Here is a 21,561-nt window from a genome sequence, read left to right on the forward strand (position 1 = left end):
GAAATCAGGCCCTGCTCTCAGAGCCTCTCACTGAGTTCTTAACCCTTTTCTTCATGGCAACTTGTCATTAATTAATGTGTGTGATGGTTTTATGTCTCTCTCTCCCCAGCTCCATGAAGACAGGAATCCTGCATATTTTATACTCATCACCAGTACCTACGTCCAAATTAGAGTGTAATAGGAAATTAGTAATTACCCATTGTATAAATGGGTACTTGTGAAGTGCCAAGTACTTTGCACTCATTATCTCATTTAATCCACGTTTGAGTTGAGGAAACTAGAGTTTTGGTAATTGGTACCAGGTCATACAGCAAGTTAATAAAATTAGAATCCAAACCCAGTTCATCAGGCACCAAAATTTAATAATTTTGTATGCTGCCTTCCCAATAGAAATTTCAGATCTATTCAGTAAATATTTATTGATAGTAGACTAGAAGTAATTTTTTGTTGGTGAAAGATGTAAAAATGAATAAGATAAAAATCTGTACCCTGAAGAAAGTTTAGCATTCAATGAAACCAATATGTAAAGAAATAGTAAAATAGCCCAACTGGTGTGGCTCAGTGGTTGAGCGTCGACCTATGAACCAGGAGGTCAGGGATCAATTCCCAGCCCGGGTTGTGGGCTCAATCCCCAGTGTGGGGCATAGAAGAGGCAGGCGATCCATGATTCATCATTGATGTTTCTATCTCTTTATCCCTCTCCCTTCCTCTCTGAAATCAATAAAAATGTTTTTTAAAAGAAGAAATAATAAAATAAGATGCTAATACTTTATTATTTTCTATTTCATGTTAATCTATCACAAAGCTGAGGAATTTTTAAAGGGTTTAAAAGATCTTCAAGTTGAGGGCAAGATGTAGCTGGTCAACCTCAGGAGGAATCGAAGCTCACCTTTGTTGAAGTGCAAAGCTACTCCCAGAAGCTATTAAAAAAATCTGCCACATAAAAAAATGCCTCCGAGCTTTGTTGTGAATCTTCTCAGTTCCTCTCTAAGTTATGGGAACACTTGGGCCATGGTTACTACCTTAGACCCACCCCAGGAAACACAGGATCCTAGAGGACAAAACCAGTAAACTTGATAGATGAATTTTGACACAGGGGTGCTTAAGGTATAAGTTGATCTACAGAATTATCAATGTCAAAGTAAAGTTTGTTCAGTGAAAAAAATAAGATGCAAAACTGCCGTAATATTATTGTTTCTTGCTGCAAAGGGATTGTACTGTACTCCTGTCCCTTCCTTTCCTGAAAAGAGGCAAGAAAACAAAACTTTAAGGTAGTAGTAAAAAACTACGTATCTTAAAAGCTTTATAATGGATATTTGCTGAAAGATTATTTTCCAGGACACAGAAGAGTTTGAGGTAACTAAGTTAACTGTACTTAAAATAGTAGTACATGACATTCCTATTTTCATCATTTGGTTTTCTCTGCAAGAGAAAATTGAATGAGGTAGAAGAGTAAAAAATGTTGAAAACCTAAATAAGAATCTAAAAAAACCTATAATAAATGCACCTAACTCAATACCAGTAGCTGCTAGCTAGTAATGGCTACCTAGATAATCTGACAAAAACAAGCTTTTTCCCCCTTAGAGAGATACTTGTCCTATTATAAAATCAATGTATTACTATTAAACATATTTATTATTTTGTCAAAAAATGTATTTTTGCTGAGAAATTTTTGATTCCAAAATGGACAACATAATTACCCCCAGCCTTATTTTCTTTGAAATCCTTGCTAATGGTATGCTTTGAATAGGTCAATCTCTCCAAATTTTAGTTTATTCATTTGTAAATTTAGGATAATGATAGTACAATATCATAGAAAATGAAAATTAAATTTCAAAATGGGGAGAAAGCACTTAGGATAGTACAATGTCTGACACAATAGTGATGTGTTAGCTAATATTGTTAGTAAGCCATACTCTTAAAAATTTTCCCTTTGTGTAGATTATATGATGGTCTAAATAATTTAAGGCACACATATTATGTAACATTTGGAAATGGGTTAACAAGAAATATGTTTTAAAAAATGGGAAAGCTTGAGATTAAGGGAAATACTAAGGATTTTTTCATATCTTTATGTTTTAAAAATTCTATACATATAACTTTTAAAATGTATAAATTGTATTATATACAGGGGTGAGCAGGCTATGATTATTGCAATAGCTTTATTAACTCTTTCATGTACTCACAGCTGTAAACCTACTTTTGCCAACGTGTGTGTGTGTTACCCAAATACATTCACATTGGGGGTTAGGGCTTCAACACATGAATTTGGGAGGGGACACAACTCAGACTATAACAGATATTGCCAAAAATCCTCTTAGAGAAAGGGGCAGGGAACTGCTTCTGGTTGAGAATCACTGGCATAAAGGCATGAAAAAATGTGTTATGCTCAGGGGAATTTCTTGCTGAGGAATAAGTAAATTATGACCAAATTATAAATGGCCTTAAAGAGTGTGTTACTGTAAAGAGTGTGGCTTTTATTTTAAGGCTTTAATGTGATATGTGACAAAGGATATTTAAATTTTAATATTTAAGAAAATGCCTAAAATAGAAGACAACAGACATATCAATAGCATGTCAATACCATGCATACTGTGTATCCATTAAAATACAGTAAAATGATATGCATGTAGATTATGTGGATAAATTTAAATGTTGACATAATACAAACAGGTTTTCAAGCTAGGGAAAATTAGTCATTTTTGCTTTGTGAAAGATGACTCTAATGGCAGCCTAGATTCTAGAACAGTGGTTCCCATCCAGAAAACTGTTTCATTTAAAAAGCCAAGTATATTTAAAGAACTTTTTTCTGTTTTAAGAATTTGGTACTTTCTGTTTTTTGAAGTTGAAGAGTAGTTTAAAATTATTATGATAAAATGACAGTGCAAGTAGATGATGTTGGGTCTTTTGTGCCCTGACCTCTGCCCCCCCCCAAAAAATTAAAGGCCTCATCATGTCATTTCTAAAAACCTTTTTAAAAACTTTCCTCAATAGTGAAATCCCAAGTCTGATGTCATTTATTCTAAAGAAAGAATTAGAAATGGCAGAGCCTGGTAGTAGGGCAGACTTGCTAAGATGTTATTTTTGAAAAATATTGGTAAGAACTTAGGCGAAGTCTCTTAGGGTGCTAGAGAGGAGAGATTGGGTTGCAGAAATGTAGAATTAAGAATATTTACTGGGCCATTTAGTGTGGAGAGGGAGGAGTTCACGATGACACCCAGGTTTCTGGCCTGGGTTCCTGGGTGGATAGTGGTAACCCTCTGTGAGATAGGGGATAGAAAAGGAGGAGTAGGTTTTGGAGGAGGTGGAGGGAGAGATAAGCTTTGGGCATTTTAAGTTTGAGATGCCTGCAGAGCATCCAGGCAAAGATATCCAGTAGGTCAGTGAGAAACATGGATCTGGAGATAATGAGAATTATTAGGGCTTGCTTGGGTGTGGTAGAAGGCTGTGAATGAGGTACCTCAGGGAGAAGAGAAAAGGACCAGAAACAGAACACAATCCAGAAGGACACTAATGTTTTAGGGCATTTTTTTGTGTGGTTTTATGTTTGTTTGTTTTGTTTTATTGTGGAGGTTTTTTCCTATAAGAAGCAAAGGTGGGAAATTGTTAAGAAAATTACAAAGGAATGATAGAGCAAGAAGGAGAAAATGCTTTAGAGAATAAGCAAATGGAAGTGAGAGAAAATGTTTTACAAAACAAAAGTTGGTTCAGCTATATCAACTGTTGAAGAAAGCAAATAGTATGAAGTTTCAAACTAGACCATTGATTTTATTTTTTTAAATTTTTTTCTTTATTGATTAAGGCATTACATATGTGTCCTTATCCCCCTATTGCCCCTCCCCCCCACTCATGCCCTCACCCCCCCTGGTGTCTGTGTCCATTGGTTAGGCTTATATGCATGCATACAAGTCCTTTGGTTGATCTCTCCCTTACCCCCACCCTCCCCTACCTTCCCTCTGAGGTTTGACGGTCTGATCGATGCTTCTCTGTCTCTGGATCTGTTTTTGTTCATCACTTTATGTTGTTCATTATATTCCACAAATGAGTGAGATCATGTGATATTTATTTTTCTCTGACTGGCTTGTTTTGCTTAGTATAATGGTCTCCAGTTCCATCCATGCTGTTGCAAATGGTAAGAATTCCTTCTTTTTTACAGTAGTGTAGTATTCTTTTGTGTAGATGTGCCACCGTTTTCTAATCCACTCATCTGCTGATGGGCACTTAGGCCGTTTCCAAATCTTAGCTATTGTAAATTGTGCTGCTATGAACATAGGGATGCATATATCCTTTCTGATTGGTGTTTCTAGTTCTTGGGATATATTTCTAGAAGTGGGATCACTGGGTCAAATGGGAGTTCCATTTTTAGTTTTTTGAGGAAACACCATACTGTTCTCCATAGTGGCTGCACCAGTCTGCATTCCCACCAGCAGTGAAGGAGGGTTCCTTTTTCTCTGCATCCTTGCCAGCACTTGTCATTTGTTGATTTGTTGATGATAGCCATTCTGACAGGTGTGAGATAGTACTGCATTGTTGCTTTGAATTGCATCTCTCAGATGATTAGTGACTTTGAGCATGTTTTCATATATCTCTTGGCCTTCCTTATGTCCTCTTTAGAAAAGTATCTATATAGGTCCGTTGCCCATTTTTGGACTGGGTTATTTGTCTTTCTTTTGTTAAGTTGTATGAGTTAGACCATTGATTTTAACTATTAGGAGCCCTGTGGTGACTTTAGTGAGAACAATTTTGTTAACACCAAAAAAAGGATTCTCATAAGAAATTGGATTGCACTATTCTGGACATCAGCTGGAGGATCAAAGGATTCTTTATCTCAAACCCATTTCATCAGTGACTCTTGAAAGGCTAGCACTTTTTGTTCTTCTGGAGAGCACCTTTCTTGAAATTAAATGTGATGCTGTTCTGTGATTCTTTCCCTGTTTTAGTTCTGTCCAAAGATATCCTAAGTTACCTTTCATCTTACAATATTTTATTATTTTCTTCTGTAACTGGAGAATAGTTAGGTAGTAATAGAACTTCTTTATCTTCCCCATAATCTCTATGTAGCATCCATGTATTTAGGCTAGATTTTAAGAAAGACACAAATAGTTCCAAGTACTATTCCTATGGCCAAGATGTCAAGAATATCATTACCCACATGGAGATTTCAAGTGTTTATTGGCCAGAGCTACATAGAAATCAGTATCAAGGGTTCACAAAAGAAAGATGAGCTACATACTAGAAGACAAATGACAGTACTATTCCTAGGCTCTCTCTTCCCATCTCTTCTCATAATGGTCCCCACTACTGATTAATGAGAGTTATGTTGGTGTTGAAGACAGAAGTGAACTAGGAATATATTGTTAGTGAGGTTGTATATGGAAAAGGGTTAAAGAGAAGTTCTCAAACTTTTGGTCTCAGGACCCTTTTACACTTGGAAAATTATAGAGGAGTCCACAGATTTTTTGTGTATATGGTGCCATAGACTGAATATTCATGTCTCCCCAAAATTCATATGTTGAAACCTAATCCCCAATGAGATGGAGGGAGGGAGCCATTAGGAAGTTATGATGTAATGAGGGCAGAGGCCTCATGAACGAGATTAGTACTCTTATAAAAGAAACCCCGGAGAGCTTCCTTGCTCCCTTGCACCCTTGCACCATGTGAGAACAGTGAGAAGACAGATGTATATGAATAGGAAGCTGGACTTCACCAGACACTGAATCAGACAACTTGATAATGTCCCACAGTCAGAGGCTTGGATGATTTTGTTTCTTTCTCTCTTGCTTCAGTTTAGATGGGTTCCATTGCTTTGCCTTCAACTTCACTTATTTTATTTTGTAATGTCTAATTCCTGTTAAACCAGCCAGTTAATTTTTCCTTTCAAATCCTTTTTTTTTTCAGTTCTAGAATTTCCATTTGTTTCTTTTTTTAAAAAATATAAGTTTTATTGATTTCAGAGAGGAAGGGAGAGATAGAAACATCAATGATGAGAGAGAATCATCAATAGGCTGCTTCCTGCATGCCCCGCACTGGGGATTGAGCCTGCAACCCAGGCATATGCCTTGACTGGGAATCAAACTGTGACCTCCTGGTTCATAGGTTGATGCTCAACCAACTGAGCAATGGTGGCCAGGTGATTTTCACCTTTTTTAAAGAGGTTACAAGATAATTTTTAATTATATTTGTAATATTTCTCTTTAATAGTGCTGTTGTAGTGCTAAATTAAGTCTATTCCTAAATCCTAACCTTTCTAGGGTGTCTACTAGTTTCCTGGGGTAGTTAATGCAATCTCTCCACTATGGCTAATTGTAATACCAACATCTCCCATTCTTGTGCAATTTCTGGTCATTGTTCAGCCTCTTGCTCCCCAGAAGTGTTCTCTTCCTAATAGTTGTTCTTTGTTTAGTTTTGTGGAATCTTTCCCTGTGTAAACCTCTCTGTACAGCTTCTTCCTCTCTGATATCTGATCTCTATCTCCTCAGCTCATTGACACTACCATGCTTTGTTTGGCCTTCCCTGACAGTGATCTGGAAAGTGCTTCCATGCAAAAAGTTATGATGGTCATGAAGTTTGTTCATTTTTTTCTTCTATTAAGGGTTATAGTTCTCTTTCCGATTGACCAGTGTCTAAAAACAGTTATTTTATTTATTTTCCCCAGTTTGATAATTGCATTGGTAGAAGGTCTTGTGTCCAATATCAGTTACTATATTAAAATTGAAAATGGAAATCTTTATCATGATCTTTCATTTCCATGTTGCAGGTTTTCCTTAAATGTCTGATGGGCATTGTTTGCCAGTTCACATTTTAAAATGATGAAGTGAAAAAACTGACAGTGACCTCTGTGTTTGTGGGCAGGACTTGGTGAATTGGGAAGATTTGCTTAAATGTGAATGAGTGAAAAGCAAACCATAGACATTGGAACCCTTTAATAGACACTGTTGGATACCTACCTGGAATTCATTTTTAGTTTTTCACTTGCTGACATAGCCCTTCTCTGCTCAACCATGTGCCCAATCAGATGAACCTATCCTTAACTCAAGGGTACATCCTGCCCTAGCCTGGTTGACTTGGTGGATAGAGAATAGGCCAGCGAACCAAAGGGTGCTTGGTTTGATTCCGATCAAGGGCATGTACTTAGTTGCAGGCTCCTCCCCAGCCCGGGTTCTGGTTCAGGCTTGTGCATGAGGCAAACAATCAATGGGCGTTGATGTTTCTCTCTGTCTTTCCCTCTCTCTTCCACTTTCCCTAAAAATCAATGGGAAAATATCCTCGGGTGAGGATTTAAAAAATAATAAAATAAAAATAAAAGAAAGAAAGCTAGAATTACTTCTAAAAAGGGGGTACATCCTGATTGGTCTAAGCTAATATATAATAATTCCAATCCCTCTTCTCAGGGGTTTGTATAGGTATAGATGTGTTGCAATTTTAGTCAATGAGACATTGAAGAAAAACTATTGAGAACTTCTGGAAAAGGTTTATTAAATTTTTTTAAAGACAAAATAAAATGAGCCCTTTTTTTTTCTTTTAGATGTTTTAAAGTCTGAGAATGATTAGTGCGGATGAAATCTGAAGAACACTGAAGGGTGGAAAGATGCTGGACCCTTGATTCAGCTACTGAATTGGAAAACCCTAGGCTAGTCACTCTTTCTCCAAACTTGTAAGATATCACCCCTCTGCATTGTTAAAAACAGATTTATGACACATAAATAAAGTCAGTCTAATTGATAACAATTCCAGAATGTAGAGGACATGGTGCTCAGTCGGCTCTCTTGATCTAGATAGAAATTGCAAGTTTACATTTCCAGTGATTGAGGATGACTGAGATAAAAGACATGAATAGAATCAACTGGTCTTGAGGTTCTGAATGGAACACTGGTATAAGGTTATTTTGGGGTTAGAACCAGTAGATCTCTAATATTCTTTGGGTCTGAACTGGCAGCAGCTGGTAGGACAGAAAATAGGTACTTTTTAAGGCACTTATATTTTTGAGGATCTGATCTCTAGAAGTTGACATCCCTAGGTTGGTATGGGTGGAAGCTAGAACGGGCTGAGTCTCTTGGATACTCCTTTTAAAAAAATTATGATAATTTATGTGCCATAAAATTTATCATTTTGAAGTGTATAATTCTGTGAGTTTTAGTAATTTCAAGTGTACAATCACCACCACTATCCAATTAGAGAACATTTTCCATCCATCAATTAATAGACATTTGGGTTGTGGCTACTTTTTGGCTGTGATGAATAGTGCTGTGAACTTTTCTGTATAAGTTTTGGTATGAATATGTTTTTATTTCTCTTGGGCATATATCTACAAATATAAAAGCTGGTCATATGACAATTTTATTTTTAACCTTTTTATTTTTAACCACTGTTTTTTAAAAATTAAATTTATTGGGGTGACATTGGTTAATAAAATTTTATAGGTTTCAGGTATACAATTTTGTAATACATCATCTGTATATTGTATTGTGTGTTTGCCACCCCAAGTCTTCTTTCATTGCCATTTATCCCCCTTTTACACTCTTCTACCTTTCCCCACTCCCCATTTTCTCTGCCATTCACCATACTGTTGTTTGTCAATGAGTCTTTCTTTTTTTCCTTTGCTTTTGTTTTTATAATTTAAAAAAATTTTTCAGTTACAGTTGACTTTCCATATCATATTAGTTTCAGGTATACAGCATAGTGGATAAACATTTATATAACTTATGAAGTGATACCTCTAGTAAGTCTAGTACCTCCTTGACACCATACAAGGTTATTACAATATTATTTATTATATTTTCCTGTTGTAATTTACATCCCTCTGACTATTTTGTAACTGCCAATTTGTACTTCTTAATCATTTCACCTTTTCACCCAGCCCTCCCGCCCTCTCCCACCTGGCAACCATCAGTTTGTTCTCTGTATCTATGAGTCTGTTTCTTTTTTGTTTATTTTGTTTTTTAGATTCCATATATAAATGAAATCATGTGGTATTTGTCTCTCTCTATCAGACGTATTTCAAAACAGTGGTCAGCAAACTCATTAGTCAACAGAGCCAAATATCAACAGTACAAAGATTGAAATTTCTTTTGAGAGCCAAATTTTTTAAACTTAAACTATATAGGTAGGTACATTGTTATTAACTTGAGGCCCGGTGCACAAAATTTGTGCACGGGGCGGGGAGCGGGGGGGGTTTGTCCCTCAGCCCAGCCTGCACCCTCTCCAATCTGGGACATCCCTCTCACAATCCAGGACTGCTGGCTCCCAACTGCTCACCTGCCTGCCTTCCTGATTGCCCCTAACCACTTCTGCCTGCCAGCCTGATCACCCCCTAACCACTCCCATGCCAGCCTGATTGATGTCTAACTGCTGCCCTGCCAGCCTGTTTGCCCCCAACTTCCATCCTCTGCTGTCCTGGTCACCCTTAACTGCCTCCCCTGCAGGGTTGATCGCCCCCAACTGCCCTCTCTTGCAGGCCTGGTCCCTCTCAACTGCCCTCCCTTGCAGGCCTGGTGCCTCCCAACTGCCCTCCCCTGCTTGCCTGATCGCCCACAACTGCCCTCCCTTGCAGGCCTGGTCCCTCCCAACAGCCCTCCCCTGCTGGCCATCTTGTGTCCACATGGGGGCAGGATCTTTGACCAAATGGGGGCAGCCATCTTGTGTGTTGGAGTGATAGTCAATCTGCATATTATTCTTTTATTAGATAGGATAGAGGCCTGGTGCATGGGTGGGGGCCACCTGGTTTGCCCTGAAGGGTGTCCCGGATCAGGGTGGGGTTCCCTTGGGACGTGGGGCGGCCTGGGTGGGGGCCTTTGGTGGTTTGCAGGCCAGCCACACACCCCGGCGACCCAAGCGGAGGCCCTGGTATCTGAGGTTTATTTATCTTCTACAATTGAAACTTTGTAGCCTGGAGTGAAGGCCTGAGCCGGCCAGGGCTGCAGAAACTTGGCTTCCTCTATCATCCGGGGCAAGCCTAGCCTCTTGCTCTTCCAGCTCAGTGGCTGCCGCCATTTCTGTTGGAATTTATTTACCTTCTATAATTGAAACTCTGTACCCTTGAGTGGAGGCCTGGGCATGCCAGGGTGTGTGGAAAGCTTGGCTTCCTCCATTGCCAGGGAAACCCAAGCCTCCCTCCTGCTCTCTGTGGCTGCAGCCATCTTGGTTGGGGTTAATTTGCTTGCTCGTTCTGATTGGCTGGTGGGTGTAGTGGAGTGATGGTTAATTTGCATATTACTCTTTTATTAGATATGATAGCCATCCTAGTGGGTGTGAAGTGGTATCTCATTGTGGTTTTGATTGGCATTTACCTAATGACGTGATGTTGACATCTTTTCATGTGTTATTGTCCATTTGCATATATTCTTAAAAGAAATGTCCAAATCTTTTGCCTATTTTGAGTTATTTGTCTTTTTATTCTTGAGCTTAAGAATTCTTTGTATATTCTGAACACTAGACCCTGTGATGATCGGAACTATGGGCCGAGGTGTTTTCCCAGGGTTGTGTCTCATGACACTGAAGAATAAGCTACACAGACCAGAGATTTAAGCAAAAATGTGGAAAATTTATTACAAGCATATTCAGACTCCCTGCAAGGGAAAGAAGACCCAATAGTGGGCTGCCTGTTAAAGCCTTGTATATTTGCTACAAGTCTGCTTCTGTGTCTATCTGTGTCATCACCTGATTAATTTCCTCAATTGTTTTTGTCCAGCAATAGACCTGAACTTGCCCTGTTTCTATGTGATCTTTCTCTGTTCCTATGCTGAACTTTTTCTGTTTCTATGTGTTCGTCTATTGTGTTGCTACAGGCTCTCCCTTGTTTTCCCATGCCTCCCGCTTTGAGTCCAGAAACATTTTATTATTTCTGCTTGGTTGGTTCCTGTGGTTAGGCTGGCTCAAACTGCCGTGTCTACCCCTGCCTGTTTCACCTGCCTTTGTTTTCCACTGGACCCCTGCCCTGTCTGCCTGCATTTCAAGTTAACCCTCTCACCTTATTACATACTAGAAGCCCGATGCACGAAACTCGTGCATGGGTAGGGTCCCTAGGCCTGGCCGGCAATCAGGGCAGATGTGTAGGGTTACTGGCAGGGCCACTGGGGGGCTCCCACTGCACCCGCCTTGGCCAGCCTGGCGCCGCCTGCTCACTGGCCCTGTCCCCTGCCACTGCCGCCAGTCACTCCCCTCTGCGGAGGCGACCAGTGGGGCGATCGGCGGGGGGGGGGGGGGGGGGGTGACGCCAGCCCACTTGCCAGCCGGCCCTGCCCCCCCCCCACCGGCACCGCTGGTCACCTCCCTCTGTTGGGGCGACCAGCAGGGTGATCGGGGGGCCCCTGCTGGCACCCGCCTTAGCTGGCCTGGGGCCTGCAGGCTGGGGCAGCTCCTGCATTAAGCATCTGCCCCCTGGTGGTCAGTGCACATCATAGCAACCAGTCGTTCCACAGGTCATTCTGCCATTCGGTCGATTTGCATATTAGGCTTTTATTATATAGGATTTGAATTGCAAAATTTTTTCCCATTCTGTGATCCATTGGCAGTTAATTTTTTGTATATGGTATGATATAAGCGTTCAATTTTATTCTTTCACATGTGAATATCCAGTTGTTCCATGATCATGTATTCAAAAGACTATTCTTTCTTCCATTGAATTGTCTTGGAACCCTTGTCAAAAATTAATTTACCATAAATTTGAGGGTTTATTTCTAGACTCAATTCTAAGCCATTGATTTCTATATTGTCAGTACCACATTTGATTAATGTAGTTTTTATATTAAATTTTGAAATTAGGAATTTGTGGGTTTTTTTCAAGATGGTTTTGGATATTCTGGGTCCTTGAATTTCCATGTGAATTTTAGAAGTTTTAGCGTGTTAATTTCTGCAAAAACAACCATTGGAATTTTGACAGAGATTGCATTGAATCTGTAGGTTAGTTGGGGAGTATTGCCATTTTAACATGGCTTAAATTCATAAATATCTTTCTGTTATTTCCCACCTGAGAATACTTGTTTTTTTTCCTCTTGGATTTTAGAGAGTAGAAGAGAAGGACGGTGAGAGAGAGAAAGAAACATCAATGTGAGAGAGACACATCGTTTGGTTGTCTCACGCCTGTGCCCTGCTGGGTGACAGGGATCCATCCTGCAATCCAGGTACCAGGAATTGAATCTGTGACCCTTTGGTGCATGAGTGGATGCTCTAACCATTGAGCCCACTAACCAGGGCAATATAGTATATCTTTAAAAAAAAAACCCAACATATTTTTATTGGTTTCAAAGAGGAAGAGAGAGGAAAAGAGAGATACAAACGTCAATAATAAGAGAGAATCACTGATAGGCTGCCTCCTGCACACCCCCTACTGAGAATCTAGCCCACAACCTCGGGCATGTGCCCTTGATCAGAATTGAACCTGTGACCCTTCAGTCCGCAGACCAACACTCTATCCACTGAGCAAAACCAGCTAGGGCAAAGTAGCATAAATTTAAATGGTGTGCCTGCACTCTGGTTTTCCCATGAGCCCTATTATTTTTAGTGCACAATTTTGCAGGACATGAAGTTTTTCACAAATGTATATATCATGCTACACCTGTGGGGAGGGCAAATTTTTTTCTACCCTCAAGGTTCTTTTGGCTAATCTAATAATTAAATAGATATAAGTAGATCAGCAAAAGAAAATAATCAGATTTAACACATACATATATATGGGAAACCCACATATGTGAGAGAGTCAGAGACCCCCCACATGCATGAGAGTTTCTGAGATAGAAAGGGGGATTGAGGTATATAAGACTTCCTGAGCTAGGGTTGAGGTAGGTGCCTTGGGGGCTTCAAATGGTCATTGCAAGATGGTAAGAAGAGCAGGTGTTCAGGAAATAGAAGTTTGTCCTAACCTACAGATAGGTCAAAAAAGGTTACTTCTAATAATCACTTATTATGGACAAGGCCTCTAATTTAAATTCTTCTAGATAGTTAATAGAGGGACAGAAGTTTCTCTTCAGCCTGAGGCTAAAGTTGCCTTTAGCTCAAAACAATCTACATACCGCAGAGGCACATCTTGAGGTGACTCCCCATAACTCAAAGTAGAATGTTTAGCAACAGTGGCAGGACAATGAGATAGAGATCTACACTAATAAAATAGAAACATGCAAATTGACTGTACCTCTGCTATGCCCACAAGCCACACCCACCATCCAATCAGGAGCGAGTATGCAAATTAACCCAACCAAGATGGCTGCAGCCAAGGAGCAAGCAGGAGGCTTGGGTTTCCCCGGCAATGGAGGAAGCCATGCTTCCTGCCCACTCTGGCCAGCTCTGGCCTCTGCTCAAGGCTACAAAGTTTCAATTATAGAAGATAAATAAATCCCAGATACCAGGGTCTCCGCTTGGGTTGCCGGGAGGCATGGCCAGCCTAAAAACCACCACAGGCCCCTCGCCCAGGCCGCCCCACGTCCCAAGGGTAGCCCACCCTGATCCGGGACACCCTTCAGGGCAAACCAGCCGACCCCCACCCGTACACCAGGCATCTATCCTATCTAATAAAAGAGTAATAGGCAAATTGACTGTCACTCCAACACACAAGATGGCTGCCCCAATGTGGTCAAAGATCCTGCCCCCATTTGGACACAAGATGGCCACCACAAGATGGCCAGCAGGGGAGGATTTTTGGGAGGGACCTGGCCTGCAAGGGAGGGCAGTTGTGGGCAATCAGGCCAGTAGGGGAGGGCAGTTGGGAGGGACCAGGCTTGCAAGGGAGGGCAGTTGGAGGCGATCAAGCCTGCAGGGGAGGGCAGTTAGGGGTGACCAGGCCGGCAGAGGAGGGAAGTTGGGGATGACTGGGCCTGCAGGGAAGGGCAGTTGCAGGGGAGGGCAGTTAGAGGCAATCAGGCTGGCAGGGGAGCAGTTAGGCATCAATCAGGCTGGCAGAGGAGTGGTTAGGGGGTGATCAGGCTGGCAGGCAGAAGCAGTTAGGGGCAATCAGGAAGGCAGGCAGATGAGCAGTTGGGAGCCAGCAGTCCTGGATTGTGAGAGGGATGTCTGACTGCTCGTTTAGGCCCGATCCTACTGGGATCAAGCCAAAACAGGCAGACATTTCTTGAGGGGTTCCAGATTAGAGAGGGTGCAGGCTGGGCTGAGAGACACCCCCCCCCCGCATGAATTTTGTGCACCGGGCCTCTAGTGTTTGTATAAACAGGAATTTTTGATGTCATTCAAATTAAATTTTAAACAAATTCTCCTACTTCTCTTTTAGGAAGGACTAATCAAGTCTGAGCCTCAGAGAATTTTCTTTATTAATAATAATATTAATAAGTTAATATATAGCTATTAATATCATTAGCTTTTACCTAATGATGCTCGTCCTCTAGGTGTCCCAGTCCTTTGATACTATTGCTGCTGTCCAGTCCTCCAGTATGTGCTCGTCTTGTTCATTGCAAACCCATGAGGCCACTTAGCTTTGGTGTAGCCAGCCCCAGACTGCCCCTTTAGTCACAATCCTGCGGTTTCACAACCTTCTTGGTAAATGTGTCCTCATCATTAGTGCTTCCCAAACTTAACATTTATAAGAATCACATAGAGGACTTGTTCAATCACAAGTTCCTGGATGCCATCTCTGGAGCTTCTGACACAATATGATATGTTAGGGTTAAGTGAGAATGCATTTATAATAAGCTCCGAGGTGATGTTGATGCTGCTGGTCCAGTGGTCCCATTTTGAGTGGCACTACTCTAATACCCTGCCATTAGCAGTATCACTCACTCTGAGGCACCAGTTTCTTCCCTATCAAACCTTTTTTTGGGGAGTTAGGGGGTCGCAGTATTGCATCAGCACAGTCATTCTGAACCAGGGGCAATTTTTATCTCCAGGAGACATTTGGCAATGTCTGGAGACGCTTTTTTGTTGTCCTAACTGGGTAAGAAGGCATGCTACTGACATCTGGTAGGTAGAGGCCAGAGGTGCTGCTAAACATCCTACAATGCACAAGGCAGCTCCTTACCACAAAGAATTATCTGGCCAAAATGTCAATAGTGCTAAGGTTGAGAAACTTGGCATCAACATGATATTGCTTTGTTTGCCATTAGCATGAAATCCTTCTGATTGTGTCTATGTCAAGTAGATAGCCTATGAAGTGAAGATAGAGGTAAAGGAATGGTTGTGCCCTATCTCCAACCCCTGCTTTGTACAGTTCATTGAATATAAAAATAACTTTAAAACCAAGTGTTTGAATTATTACTTGTAGGCATGATAACTTGTCTTCAGATTCTTAACTTCTCCTTCTTAGGTCTCATGGCAGAATGGAAGACTTTACTGAAACTAGACCTTTGGACATTGGACCTATCTATTTCTTTGATCAGGTAATAATATAGCTCAGTCTCATAAATTATAATTTTTTAAAAATATATTTCACTTAGACCAGTATTTTTCTCTACCTTTTAAATAGATTTATTTTATTTTAGATGAAACCAAAAAGGAAAAAATGGGAAAAGAGAGACCGTCTCCCCCATTTGGAACACACTTCAAAAGATAAGCATAGGTAAAACATTTGGAATTACTCTGCATTGCTGGCATCACTGTATATTTTCAAAGGCTTATAAGGTGCTCAGGATCAATCCTTCCCTATTTCCTACCCTCTAAGAAACTATATCAAGAAATTACCATGTCAAAGATGACCATGAATTTAGTCAGAGAGCTTTATTTTAGCCAGATCAGGATTAATTTAAGCATAATTGGTCAAATGGACCAGTCATCTGGTTTCTTTGCTATTCCACGACAAACCTAGCTTGTTTTCTCTCCCTCTCCTTTTCCCTCTCCCTCTCCTTTAGGGAGTTTTCACTAGCTGTTCCTTCTGTTTTCAGCATTGCTTACTCCCCTTTCCTTGTCTTTATTTAAGTATCACCTTTGTAGTGATTATCCTATTTTAAATTTCTACACCATCACCACCTTAGCAATTTCTATCCCCTTTCTAACTTTTCTGTTGCACTAAATCACTTTCTAATATTGTAAATGTTATCCCTTTTTTTAAAAAAAAATATTTTATTGATTTTTTTTACAGAGAGGAAGAGAGAGGGAGAGAGAGTTAGAAACATCGATGAGAGAGAAACATCAATCAGCTGCCTCCTGCACACCCTCTACTGGGGATGTGCCCGCAACCAAGGTACATGCCCTTGACCGGAATTGAACCCGGGACCCCTGAGTCCGCAGGCCAATGCTCTATCCACTGAGCCAAACTGGTTAGGGCAATGATATCCCTTTTTATTTGTTTGCTCTCTCTCTTCTCATGAGAGTATCAGGTCTACAAGGATTTTTTATCTACTTGATCGCTTCTCTATCCCCAATACCACGAACAGTGCTTGGCACATAGGATGTGCTTAATACAGACTTGTGATTAATATCCATAGAATTGTGTCAAGACCACAAAAATGAATGAAATAATGGAACTAGTCATTTCACAATATTTTTACCCTCTAGTTACCACAATTTAACTTGTGAAATGGAAATTGAAATATCCCAACCTATCTTAGAACATATATCACAAGGCCGAATAAAGTTAAAAGTTGTTAATTTTACCAGTGAGTTCTTAAGCAGGGGTGTTTCATCCTTCAAGGGACATGTAGCAATTTCTGGAGGCGTTTTTGTTTGTCACAACTAGGGGGGTATGGTGTTATCGTCATCTGGTATATAGAGACCAAGGTTGCTGCTAAACATTCTACAATACACAGGACAGCACCTTCAACAGAGAATTATCTGATCCGAAATGTCAGCAGTACTAGGATGAAAGCTGGGGTATATATTAATTAAATTGTGAGGTTTTTTTGAGCCTGTTATAACTTTTCTCAAGACCATTACAAGTTGCTGTTATTTTCAGAAGTCTGTTGTCTCTTCATTTCCAACTCTTTCTGTTTTTGAAAATAAATCTTACCTAATAATAGACAAACATGTAAATTGACCATATCTCTGTTACACCCACAGCCAATCAGGAGTGAGTATGCAAATTAACCCAATAAAGATGGAAGATTAATTTGCATATGCAGGTGTGGTGCAGCCGTAAGGGGTGGGACGCTTGCTATGAGGGGGAGGGGGACGGCGGAGGGAGCTACAGAAGTGGTGCTCTGGCTGGGAGTGAGGACTTGCAGGCTCCCAGGTGGCCAAGAGCGAAGCCAGGGGAAGGAAGGCCTATTCTTGCATGAATATCACGCAATGGGCCTCTAGTTCAATGTAATGTGATCATTTTGTATTCACACTGCTTGGCTTAAAATTGGTAATCAGTGAGTCAGATTGTCTTATGAGCAATCAGTAGGTCTGTTTAGCATAGAGCTTGAGGGATTTATTGGCTTCCCAGCTTTCTCTTTTAATACATTCCTCAAGGTATGTGTTAAGCATTGCTTTAGTCCACTCTGCTAGGAAACATCCCATTTCTCCCACCAGCTATCCTGCTGCTATTGCACCAAGAATAAACTCCATACTTGTTACCATGAACTGAAAGCTCTTCTGTGATTTCTTCTATGTCTGTCCTCCGACCATGCATACCACTCCATGTCACTCACTGCTCCCCAGCCATTATGGCCTATCTGTTGCTTTCACAACCAAGCCCATTCCTGCATTAGGTTATTTGCATTTGATGGGCACTCTCCATTGAATGTTTTTCTGCCATATCATTTTATGGTTGGCTCTTCCTCATCATCATTCAAGTCTCATCCCAAATGTCTCCTCTTCAGAAAGGCCATCTCTGATCTCCCAATCCAAAGAAGCTAAGCCTCCCCTCCCCCCATCCCCACCCCCACCCATTACTCTATTAAAGTGCCCTGTTTTATTTTCATCAATGCAATTATTGCTATCTGTAAATTTCTTTTCTTTGTCTTTGCTCTCTCCTTTTTTTCTCCCTCCCGGCATTCTTTCTCCAACTAGAATGTAAGGTCCATGAGGGCAGAGGTTTGTCCTCTTCACCATGTCTCCCCAGCACCTACAACTGTGCCTGATGAATATTTATTAAATGAAAGAATTATTTCTTCTCATGTGCTGTGTGCCTAGAGAAGTGGAACTACTTTAAGACTGGACCAGGTGCCAAGACCTTCATTGTTGATTATCTCTCGTTAACATTATTAAGTCTGGCCCTAGCTGGTTTGGCTCAGTGGATAGAGCGTCAGCCTGCAGACCAGAGGGTCCTGCGTTTGATTCTCTTCAACGGCATGTACCTTGGTTTCAGGCTCCTTCCCAGCCCGGGCCCTGGTCAGGGCATGTGCAGGAGGCAACCAATCGATGTGTTTCTCTCACATCCATATTTCTCTCTGTCTTTCCCTTTCCCACTCTCCCTAAAAATCAATAAAAAAATATTCTTGTTTGAGAATTAAAAATAAAAAGATTGTTAAGTCTAGTTTTGAACTGGACAGTCCATTATTTGAGCTTCTGCCTGAAAAATAAACCAGATATATAAATATTATATTTAAATATGTATTAAATTTCTTAACCTTCTTAATATCCTTCTGAAGGAGGTATAATTATTGACTGTACTTACATATTGAGGCAATTAATAAATGGAAGGTGTTACAGTTATTGTTATTTTAAGTAGTCTTATTCTTTTATTTGAGCAATAGATAAATCTGAGAGTTCTAAATGCATATTTACAGGATGTTACAAAGAAAATACCATAAAATTGAGATAACACAGTAGCTGCCTCATAGGGTTAGTACTAGAGTTTAGAGAAATGATGTTTATGAGAGCAACTTTGAAAGCTTATTATAAAGGGATATAGAAATGTATGAGTTATAATAATAATAATATGTTTAAAGTTTTCAAAAATAGGTCTTCCATTTAAAAAATATTAATGTGAAAATATAACCAATGCCTAAAGATCTACATTTACAATTCTTATTCCAATTCAAATACCTTTTGATCTAAAAAAGTTGCCTTTTTACATTAAACTCTCCGCTGGGAAACCAATGTTATTTTTCTTTTTTATATATATTTTATTAATTTTTTACAGAGAGGAAAGAAGAGGGATAGAGAGTTAGAAACATCGATGAGAGAGAAATATCGATTCAGCTGCCTCTTGCACACTCCCTACTGTGGATGTGCCCGCAACCAAGGTACATGCACTTGACCGGAATCGAACCTGGGACCCTTGAGTCCGCAGGCCGACGCTCTATCCACTGAGCCAAACCAGCCAGGGCCCAATGTTATTTTTCGAACTATGCTAATGGAACCACCATTTAGGAGAAAGATGGAAGTGACTCTTTAGTGCTCTGTACCATTTTATAAAGTCCATTGGGAGGTGTTGACATGTTTCACCACAATGACTTGGTAAAAGAAAACATTTTGAAATTGTAATGACAAATGAGCGGGGGGAGGTAGGAGAGTTTATAGGGGTGATAAATGGTGATGGAAAGAGGCATAATATACATGTGAGATTATACCTTAAACCTATATAATTTTACTAATCAATATAACCCCAATACATTCAATAATAAAGAAATTGTGATGACTAGGGCAGCTGTCCTATAAATATTTGAACAACTGGTTTACAGGAGAATATTCCAAATTTTAAAACCATAGCGCTCCCCCCTCCCAACCCTTCCCCTCAGTTATCAAAAGCCCTCATCAGTCTTTAAGCTTTTCAGGTGCCTCTTCTAGATTTGGTAAATTCCCACTCCCTGCACCTAACCTCCTACAAAGGTGGTAGTGGGGAATATGAGGGTTACCTGTTTGGATTTCTGTCTTCTCTCAAATACAGTAACATCTGATAGGGGTGTGTTGGATGGGTTAAGGGAACACAGTATGTTTGTGGACTTAGAACCTAAGAAATTCAGGGAAGCCTTTCTGGAAGAAATGATCTATGTCTTGTCTTATAATTAGACAAATGAATAAATGATACACATATATTGGTTTTTGTCTTCTGAGTATAAACATAAATGTTTATTGTGGAAAAATTAGAAGAACATGAAGTATAAGAGGAGAAAATAAAAAATGACTTCTATAATCCCACAATTAATTTCCTTTTTGGTGGACATTTGCTTAGGCTCTTTACTACCAGATTTATGATGTATACATTATACAATTCAGATCATTCCACATATGTAATTATATATCTTTTTTATATAACATAATCATTTCCCCAAATTATTAAGAGAAATTTTACAAACAATTTTTATTGCTACACATTGTACGGGTATGGCATTATTTACATACTTAGCAATATTCCTATGAGCTATTAGGTTCTTTTCAATTTTTACTAATATCAAAAAATAATGTTACAGTTAGCAATTTTATACACAGTTGCTATATATCTTTTAAATTATATTTAGAAGTCAAATTACTAGGTTAAAAAGTATTCAATATCTTTAAGTCTCACATATGTTTTTTACAGTCTTCCAGAGAGTATTCGCCCTAAAGAACTAGACAAGGAAGCAAGTCTATCTATAGTAGCTGCATCGAAGAAGAAATATGCGTTTCAATCATTTGCCATCCCACCAACTCCTGTTGTTTCCAAGTTTCCTACTGATGTTAAATTCTCCAAAATACACAACCAAAAGAGTCCATTTGAAGAATACAAACACACTGCTGCTGAATTACTGTGTGAACTTGGGGAGACATTGCAGATATATGCTGAGAATAATATTGCTTTCCCTGTAGGAATTGTAAATCTTGTGAATTACAGTTGGCTTGATCTCATTGAAGGAACTTATAAATATGCAACCAAAAAGTCATTGTTGAAGAAACAAGATGTCTTGCAAAGCAATTACAATTCCATGATGGTTGACAAAATCAGCAACTATCCGAGAATAGAAAGTCATAAGGAAAATTATCTGATGAAAGCAAAAAAAGACCACCACCATTTTGTACCAATTAATCCTATGGAAAAAACATGTAAGTAGAAATTACTAGTTAGATTTATAAATAAGAAGAAAAGAATAAAAGTAGCAAGTGAGATAGTGATAGAACATTATGTTTGGTTATATTATAGTGATAATTTGGTTTGTGTTAATCATTTTAATAATTCATGAATGTCATCAGTAAGACACAAATTTTCTTTTAAATATTTTTATTGATTGCAGAGAAGATGGGAGAGAAAGAGAGTGATAGAACCATCAATGATGAGAGAGAATCAATGATCAGCTGCCTCCTGCACGCCCCACTCTGGGGATCAAGCCTGCAACCCAGGCATGTGCCCTGACTGGGAATCAAACCGTGACCTTCTGATTCATAGGTCAATGTTCAACCACAGCCACATTGGCTGGGCAGACAGAAAAATTTATAGTGCTTTCAGTTCAATATAGCATTCATTATGCTTCCTATCCATGTGATATGAAGCCTTTGCCTCAGGAGATCTTACAAATTCTCTTTAACAGTAGCACTATCCAACAGAAAAATGATGCTAGCCACATAAGTAATTTTTTAAAATTAAACTTTTATTTCTAAGATAATTGTAGACACACATGCAGTTATAATAAACAATATAGAGAGATCACATATACCCTTTACCCAATTTTTTCCCACATGGCAACATCTTGCAAAACTATAGTACAGTATTGCAACCAGGCTATTAATTCAGTCAAGATTCAAAATACTTGTATTACCACAAGGATCACTCATGTCCTTTTACAG

General features: G+C 39.6%; 1 protein-coding gene across 1 annotated transcript in view; it reads left to right on the forward strand.

Moving 5' to 3' along the window:
- LOC307102046 (uncharacterized protein) overlaps positions 1-21,561 on the forward strand; it is a gene marked incomplete at its 3' end in the record, with an annotated part of 40,642 nt that overhangs the window by 690 nt on the left and 18,391 nt on the right. Inside the window, exons 2-3 of the mRNA XM_079775507.1 lie at positions 15,245-15,317; positions 20,324-20,823. Of these exons, the coding sequence (XP_079631633.1) occupies positions 15,245-15,317; positions 20,324-20,823 (573 nt within the window). The remainder of the gene's footprint in view (positions 1-15,244; positions 15,318-20,323; positions 20,824-21,561) is intronic.

This window comes from Cnephaeus nilssonii (assembly GCF_951640355.1).
Source record: "Cnephaeus nilssonii genome assembly, chromosome: 6".
Taxonomy (NCBI): Eukaryota; Metazoa; Chordata; class Mammalia; order Chiroptera; family Vespertilionidae; genus Cnephaeus; species Cnephaeus nilssonii.